General features: G+C 36.6%; 1 protein-coding gene across 3 annotated transcripts in view; it reads left to right on the plus strand.

Moving 5' to 3' along the window:
* Positions 1-7421, plus strand: part of veph1 (ventricular zone expressed PH domain-containing 1) — a 158799-nt gene extending 151378 nt beyond the window's left edge. For all 3 annotated transcript variants that reach the window (XM_055173536.2, XM_055173537.2, XM_055173538.2), the window contains 2 exons: positions 1793-1929; positions 6333-7421. In XM_055173536.2, coding sequence (XP_055029511.2) covers positions 1793-1929; positions 6333-6569 — 374 coding nt within the window. In that variant the 3' untranslated portion in view covers positions 6570-7421. The remainder of the gene's footprint in view (positions 1-1792; positions 1930-6332) is intronic.
* Positions 7422-9462: the final 2041 nt, after the last annotated feature.

The raw sequence follows: 9462 nt of genomic DNA on the forward strand, positions 1-9462 counted from the left end.
TTAAATAAAAAACACTATTGCGACATTGACTTAAGACTTTAGAGCAGGTTTATTTTGGGCAATGGTGTAGTCTATTTTAGTTGCCTCAAAATAGCAACGCGCCAACAATGCGCCTGAACACACCTCGTTTTCAGACCAGAACGCACATGGGCGCAAAATTGGCGCAAATGCATTTGCTATTTAAAGAAACAGTATGTAAGAAATTAATATCAATTAATCATAAAATGTTCCTGATATGTCACTAGACATTAAGAAATCATTTTTATTTTAAATACTTATATCATTGACAACAGTGGTCTGGCAGGATATTATCATTTAAAAAGTGGAGTTGCAGCCCTCAACTGATGTTTATGTTGTTATTTTGTGTATTGGCCACCAGTTGTGTGATTGCAGTACCAGTTTTAGCCACAAGTTTTGTGATTGCAATACCAGTTTTGGCCACAATCCTACATACTGCTCCTGTAAACAACGTGGCCCTAACGTGAAAATGATAATTGTGCAGAGTTGAAACTAGCAAAACACACTTGTGTCGCGCATTGCGCTGCATTGCGCGGGGTGTATGATTAAAAACATTAAAAACACATTGACGCATACACACTGACTATAAAATTGGACTTCATTGTTGTGGTATAGGTCTTAAATTTCATTCATAATGGCTTTAAAAAGGTCCGGAAAAGTCTTAAATTTGACTTTGTGAACCTGCAGAAACCCTGAAGAAGGTCTGGTAAAACTGCTTTAGTATTGTGTGCTTCTGGTCAATCCACTTGTTCTTTATTTGTATTATCTTAATCTAGCTGAAATAGATAAATCAAAACGGACAAAACTGTTATTATTTTTACCTGAGAAGCTGAAATTTGTTGTTATCATAAAGGGAATTTGACATGTCTAAAACAGTCCTGAACGAGGGGCTTCTTAGATGCTACAATAGTGTGAAAAATGTCAAATAATGTTTTTAAAGTCAAGCATGAAAACCTAATCTAGTTGACCTTAATAAGAAAATCAAGACTTTCTATAGGGCATAATAGGAGTAGTAGTATAATTTATGCAAATAAACAAACAATGTTGGTCTTTTCCAGAAAGAAACATGTATATGTCAAGGTTTGTTATGTGTATAATGGACTCTGAGGGCAACTTCTGCCAGTTGTACATCATAGTTTAGTGATTATCAGAAAGCAGATTTCAGTGGGCTATAAAAGCGTTGCAAAATCTCATGTGCTTTTTCAGCTGAAAAAAAAAAGAGAAAGTTTAGACAATGGGTTGCTTTGTACCATCATGAAAGGTCTGTAACACTGTTTCCTGTTTAAAAAAGACCCAGGAGAGAGATCTGACAATGCTCTGTGTAGATCTGACAAACTCGCTAAACACAGGCAGGAGACATAATGTTCAGAGCAGTGATAAACACTGTCCAGTCAGCGTGCTTGTATTGTTTATTTAATAAAAAAACAAAAACTTGACCTATAATTCCCTACTATAACACAGGTCCAGAGTTTTGTGTTTTCTAAATCTAAAGTGGCTGTGTTGTATTTTTTCTTGTGGATGAAGTCTAATTTCAAACTTGATTTTCTTCAGAAAGAGGTTTTGAAAAGCTGCTCTATTTCATACAGTTCTGAATAAAACATCTGGGATGACATGAGGGCCGAATTATGAGAGAATTTATTTGGGTGAATTATTACTTTAAGAGCCTAAATACTCTCTGTCTGTCAAGCTTCTTTCTGATGGCGTAAGATAGTTTCTTTATTCTAATGTGATGTTTAATCAGTGACACACAGATTGATTGATTTTTTTTTCTCAGGTGTTAATCAGGATGGTCAGCCGCTCATTGAAGGCAAGCTGAAGGAAAAACAGGTGCGCTGGAAGTTCATCAAAAGGTGGAAAACGCGTTACTTCACTCTGGCTGGTAACCAGCTTCTCTTCAGAAGAGGAAAATCAGTAGGTGTCTCATTCACAATCACACATCATGTGTTATTTATAAAGTCATGTTCACGGTTCAGTGGCGGCCGGTGATTTCTTTTTTTTTGAGGGCACACGATGTGAAGTTTGTCACAATATGTATGTAGCCCGTCATGTGTGTGGTTCATAATTTCAAAATATGTGTTCTGCGCGTCGAGTGCGTGTATGTGCATCAAGTGTCTTGTCAAAATAAGTGCCTGCTGCAGATGTGTCTAAAGGGTTAATGATAAAAGAGACGCTGGCGTTTGCCAGATACTCTCATAATCTCATGCGTAATCAGAGTTTACTGTTAAGTGAGTGTCTTGCGTGTATTTTGTGAACGTGAGCGTCTCTTTTATCATGGACGGTTTTGGCGCGTGTGCGGCGGGCACTTGTTTTGACAGGACACGTGATGCACATGATCCACATGACGCAACAAACACATATTTTGAAAACACGAGCAACACACATCACACTGCGAACACTTGTTTGAATTTGCGCCCCTTTGGAAGAGCAGTCACAAGCCGCCACTGGTACTGTTTAATGTTAAAATGTATAAAAATGGGGCACTATCCAATGCCATTATAAAGCTAAAAAGAGCCAGGATATTATTAATGTTACTCTGACTGTGTTTGACTGAAAGAATAAAGTCATACACACCTAGGAGGGGATGAGGGTGAGTAAAATATGGGCTAATTTTCATTTTGGGGTGAACCATTTCTTTAAGGCAAAATATTAAATGCTACCTCATACAAAAGATATTTCTGAAAGGGTTACTCTACTTTCATAAAAAAGTTCAGATAATTTACTCACCCCGATGTTATCCAAGATGTTTATGTCTTTCTTTGTTCAGTCGAGAATTACGTTTTTTTTTAGGAAAGCATTCCAGGATTTTGCTCCACGTGGTGGACTTTGGTGGACCTCAACAGTTTCAATGCAGTTTAAAAAGGAGTAAACAATCCCAACCGAGGCATAAGGCTCTTATCTATCTAAATGACCGCCATGCCACAACTTCTCATCTTGCACTAGTTGTGTGACACGCAAGCGCTAGCTTACATATTACGTAATTACGTTGAAAGGTCACGCATGACCAGGGCCAAACGGAATCCGCGCCCGCAGATTTCCGCGGAGAACTCAGCGGAATTCTGTGGATTTAATGCGCATGATTGACAAGCACACATACCCCGCGCTAGAGCTTGTTTGTGACCAGTAACCATCATTGACAACAAGGACACATACATAGCCTTGCGCGTTTGTAAGCGACATTGACAAGTACATGCGACAGTCAGCACCCAGCTGCACATCATCATTTCAAATCCGTTTATAAGACGAATGCTCTTGTTATGTTTAATATAAAGTTAACATTGCGTTGTAAAAATGATGAAATTATCTTCATACGTGCTTAATTAAAGCTTTTTTATTCTGCTATAATATATAACACTATAAACAATAATATATGTCATTTTATATACAAAACTGTAATTCTATCTTGACATGCACATTATCTGATTTATGTTGGTCAAGACTCATTGGTTTGGTGTATTCATTTTCATTGTAAGCCTTTAAAAAGTAATTATTTTAGATGCAATTTTGTAATATTTATAGCTTAAATTCTTTAATATCTTTTAAAAACATTTAAAATCATTCCGCAGAATTCTGCAGATTTTTTCACAAAATTTCCACAGAAAAAGCATGACTTTCGTCGCTGCCCGATGAAACTCACGTATGTCCAAAATGGTTACTTTTCAGGAAGTGAGAAACAGTGTATTTCAAAGCAGTTGAATGTAGCGTTGTCATACTTCGTACGGCATCTTTACATGTAACCATATTCTTACCAGTGTAATGATATAATCCACATTTGATCGAAAGTGAGTTTAAATGGACATACGTGCATATTTTACAGTAACGGTGGTCGACACGCGTTCTTCCGATCATTAATTAGAATGGCCAAGTCGCGTTTCATATTGACAGATGAATACGCTCAGTTTATTAAATAGCCTACGTCTTAGTTTATTAAATACGCTTAGTTTATTTAATATTAATTATAAATGTATTAAATGGCTCTTGCAAACTATGAAGGGACAATGAATCAATACACTGACATGGTAATGCTAAACAGATACTTTGTTTGCACTATCCTACCGTAATTTCACTCCTAGATGTACGTCTGGCGTCAGGGGGGAAACGTTTACCTCCATGAAGGAAAGTCATTGTCTCACCAGGCTGTGTTTATTCGGCTATCCAGTGCTGAGCTTCGATGAAACTTCACAAGACCGGCGAGATGCTTCCACAGGGCGGGAGATACGCGGCGTGATTGACAGCTTTGACACCAAATGGATATACGTGAAAATTAGATGACATGATTTCACAACTTTTCATTGGCCATTTAGATATGTAAAGCATACTGTATACGGAAATGAACCTGGACATTCAATCCGTCAAAAAATCTCAAAATCGGCAAAATGGACATACGTGGTTTTCATCGGACAGCGACGATATGTAATGCGTGACCTTTTGAGTTGACTACGTAATACGTAAGGTCGCGCTGCCGCATCGCACGGCTAGTGCAAGACAAGAAGTTTAAAAGTGCATATTTTTTCGAAAATGATGATCGTTCCCTAGATAAGACCCTTATGCCTCAGATGGGATCGTTTAGAGCCTTTTGTAGCTGTACTGAAACTGCAAACCATTGAGGTCCACTAAAGTCGAGTAATCCACTAAAGTGGAGTGATCCTTTAAGCTTATGGTGTCTTATAGTGATATCTGTAATATTTTGCATTATAATAAAGCTTCTTGCATGTGTACCTTTCCCCACAAAGACCTTTTGCATTCTTAATAACCATGAAATTATTACGAATTGTTCAGATTATTACACCAAGTAAACCCATAACCAATGAATCACAACTTCAAACCTCAACCACAGGAAAAGACAATGAAGTGTTATGAAATCATGACACAGCCTACTTATGATGAAATTACACATAATAGTGCACATTTTTGCAAAGTGACCCGCTACTATAATTATATAGTATATCATTTCCTTTTATTTTTATTAATGTCCTCACAAAGCTTTTGTTTTATCAGACATTACACAGACTCTTTCATTATAATTTTCACGACATTTTGGCTTCTGTCACAGTTTCCTGTTTTTTATCAAATCTGCAATTTACTCACAGTTTTGCCATTTTTCCTTTCAAACTCGGTAGTTCTTGCTTTCATCAGCGACGCAGAGACTGAGAACATGAACAGTCTTTGTAATTGGGTACAGACAGTGTCTTTTGTGGTACAATCCCCATGAATCTTTTGGCAACGTGTCTAATCCCTTGTACAGTCCTGCTAGATGAACAGGAAGAGCAGGAGAGCAGGAGAATTAAAACCATCGAGAGAGAAACATCCACACGGCGTTCCCATGAGCAAATCCCATAACCTCAACCCCATTCACAATACTACAGTATGTGTATCAGTGATCCCAGCTGTAACCTGTATGACTAGCAAATGAAGAGCAGATTTGGGTTTTTCCAAGAGATGAATGGCAGTGTCGGGCTCGGGTGCACCGGCCCGGCGGATACGACTGAGGTCCGTACAGACTGTTCACGTATAAAGCGTGACCGCTCTGATTGATGGTCGCTTTTCTGTGGGATACAATAGTACATTTGGTACTCAAGAGCTTTTTTGAAACGACAAATACATCAAGAAAAGCCTTGTGGCAAAACTGCATTTATAAAATAAAACCTTCAGAATTGTGAATAAGTCAGTCATTTTAACCCTATAATGTGCACATTTAATGCATTGCTTGGCTGCTGACAATAGCTAACAATTTAAAAAACCTTGTTTATTTGGTGGAAGAATTGTTTACATTTATATTTATGAATTTGGCAGATGCCTTTTATCCAAAGTGACTTACAGCAGAGAAAATAAGTATTTGACACATCAGCATGTATCCGTTTTATCAGTACTAAAATACTTATTTCCTGTCTCATTTCACTTTAATTATTATGACTCAACTTGTATACTTAAATGTTCAGATTTTTTGTATGATCTCAATATTTGGCTTGATGGCTACATCTGGTGGAAAGTTTGTGTCAATAGCCCACTTAGAAATCCCCTTACTGATAAAAATGCTGATGTTTCAAATACTTATTTTCCCCGCTGTAGATTGCATTCAAGGTATACATTTGATCAGTATGTGTGTTCTCTGTGGATCAAACCCAATTGACAAGCACAAACCATAATAAATCGCATTGCGTGATTCATTTTAGTAGTCCATAAATTTGCGTTTGAACTCCTACAAATGCATATTTCAAAGGGGTTTGCGCAAGCTGTTAGTAAATTTGTTAGTAAATTATAAAACCTTTATATTAGTTTATAATATGAAAAGCGTCTCCATCTTCTTGTTCTCACAGAAGGACGAGCTGGACAACAGCACAATTGAACTGAGCAAAGTTCAAAGCGTCAAGGTTGTTGCAAAGAAGAGACGCGACCGCGGGCTGCCCCGGGCCTTCGAGATCTTCACCGATAGCAAGACCTACGTGCTGAAAGCTCAAGATGAGAAACATGCGGAGGAATGGCTCCAGTGCATCAATGTGGCCGTAGCCCAAGCCAAAGAGCGAGAGAACCGGGAGGCCACCACGTACCTGTGACGCATCACGCTCATACCAACTTAACACTTCATCAAACGTCTCTTGTGGTTCTTCACTGGCATAATCCTGCATAGATGGTCAGTTACTGTCACTGTCCACTTTGGTGATGGACATATAAAAGGCCAAAAATGGGGCGCTATTTGTGAGCACCCTTTTGAATCGTCACTGACAAACGGTGCACATCTTATGGATTTAACGTGAAGTGTATATTTGGGACACGACCAAAGGGAAGACTGACGTTTAAACTGAATGATGTGGACACATACCTGTGCTACACTTCATCCTGAAGATCATTTTATGGAAGTATTAATAGTATTTGGAATTATTTGGGATCATATGATGTGTCTTCAAGAAAACAGCAGGACATGTTTGTAATAATAACTGTGCGGTCAGTATTTGTAAATGTAGAAACCGGTAGGCTATATTACTGCCAGTTCCAATGACAGACTTTTAATAGCAATAATAATGTGAAATATTTAATTTTCAATTATAAATAGTTCACCCAAAAAAATGAATATTCTGTCATAATCGTCATGTTGTTGTAAACCTGTATGATTTTTTTTCTGATGAACACAAAAGATAAAAGTTTGGTGGATGATGGTAAGCACGCAGCTGACGGTAACCATTGACTTCCATAGTAGGAAAAACAAAATATTTTGGATGTATTGTGATAAATGATGAAGAAGATATTTTGATAAATGATGGTAGGCACACTGTTGATGGTACCCACTGAATTGCATCGTATTTGTTTTTTCTACTATGGAAGTCAATGGTTCCAATCAGCTGTGTGCTTGCCATCATTTATCAAAATATCTTCTTTGTGTTAATCAGAAAAAAGAAATTCAAACATGTTTATAACAACATGATGATGAGAAAATAATGACAGAATTTTCTTTTTTGGGTGAACTATCCCTTTAAAAGTGACAACACGCAACAACAACAAGTGCCTTAGTGCTGGGCAAAGATTAATCGCGATTAATCACATACAAAAAAAGTGATTTTTGGCCTAATACTTTATATGAGTGAGTGCTGTGTGTAATTAATATGTATATTTAACCACACACACATACATGTATTTATTTCAGAAGTTTTTTATTTCTATATATATATATATATATATATATATATATATATATATATATATATAAATATATAAATATATATACACATGTAAATGTTTCTTAAATACATACATGAATGTGTATATATATATATATATATATAAATATATATATACACATGTAAATGTTTCTTAAATACATACATGAATGTGTGTGTATTCATATATAATTAAACACAGCTCACACTCATATATTATGCAAAAAATAACTTTTATTTTATATGCGATTAATCGCGATTAATCTTTGCCCAGCACTATAATCAACACATTTACCAAGGTGACAAGTCAAACTTCAAATGCAGATGTAAGAGAGATGTTATACACACTGTTTTCAGACCCACGGACTTTGTATTTCAATGTATGTCTTCTTTAATAATCTGAGGACCACTCCAAAGTTTAAGGGACGCTGAGAACATTGATGGTTTAAGACATTAGTTTCACCACTTGTCTTACTGCCAAAACTTTTCTCTTGTTCTGTAAAACTTTTGATCCGAGACCAAATACCACACTTGAGCTGTACTGTAACAATGGCTCAGATACAAGCCTGTTTATATTTATAGCAATAGCTATTGTTAGCAATACACAGTTCTCACACATCTGGAATCTCTAATGCTGATCTTTCATGGTTACCCTTTAACATTTTTTTCTTTGTGAAACAGATCATGATGCATATTTTATACCTCGTTTTACTCTATTATAAGGATTTACTTTAGGGGAGTTAGGTGGGACTTTCCTGCAATAATCACAAAGGAAATTAATTATCCTTAAGTCTTTTAACAATTAAATAATTCCTCGTGGATTCAGCCCCCTTTCCACTGCACATGACATTCGGACACGATTGTCGGACTTCGCCCCTTATTGACAGTCGTAATGAAGTTTCAGTTTAATCGTAACATAATTCCAGCGCAAGAGCCTTCATTCCAATATTTGCCATGGTGGAATAAATAAATGAACGCAAATGAATGAAACAATAAACAGCTATGCATATATGAACAAAGACTGCCAATATTTTTGGGGAGAGAACATATGGAGACGAGATTAAAATAATGTATACATATTAAATTAATAGTATATTACTTATCAGTAATTAATCAGTTTTTTTTAAGGATAGAGATGTTACTTATAGGGGCGGTTTCCCGGACAGAGATTAGACTAGTCCTAGACTAAAATAAATGTATGAGCTGTTCAAAATGAAAACAACTTGCACTGACATATCTATAATCAGTGCCCTTTTGTTTTGCTTCAAAATGCACACAAGTAATGTTTGTAGTAAGGCATATTTGTTAAAACTAGTTATATTTCCTAATTAAACTAAGGCCTAGTCCTGGTTTAAGCTAATCCCTGTCCGGGAAACCACCCCATAAACTTAAACCAAAATGATTAATAATTTTTACCTCACACACTGTTTTTGATTGAAATACACTGAAATACACGACTTCCGGTCAGCATATCGCATGCGGTGTAGTCGCACAAGTTAAAATTTTTTAACGGATCCAGCACTCAAAACGGATCCGAAACTTACGCATCCACAGATGGTCGGCACCTCACGCAGCCCCTTTCCAACACTCTATAGGAAAGAAATGACTTCCGGTTTATCGGCCGTCATTTGTCGTGTGCAGTAAAAAGGCGGCTTTAATTCAATTCAATTCAATTTTATTTATATAGCGCTTTTCACAATAGTTAATTGTTTCAAAGCAGCTTTACATTAATAGAAACAGTGAAAAGCGACAGATAGCACAACATAATACACGATAGCATATGCGGTTAAATTTG

This window comes from Misgurnus anguillicaudatus, chromosome 15 (assembly GCF_027580225.2).
Source record: "Misgurnus anguillicaudatus chromosome 15, ASM2758022v2, whole genome shotgun sequence".
In the NCBI taxonomy this organism is placed as follows: Eukaryota; Metazoa; Chordata; class Actinopteri; order Cypriniformes; family Cobitidae; genus Misgurnus; species Misgurnus anguillicaudatus.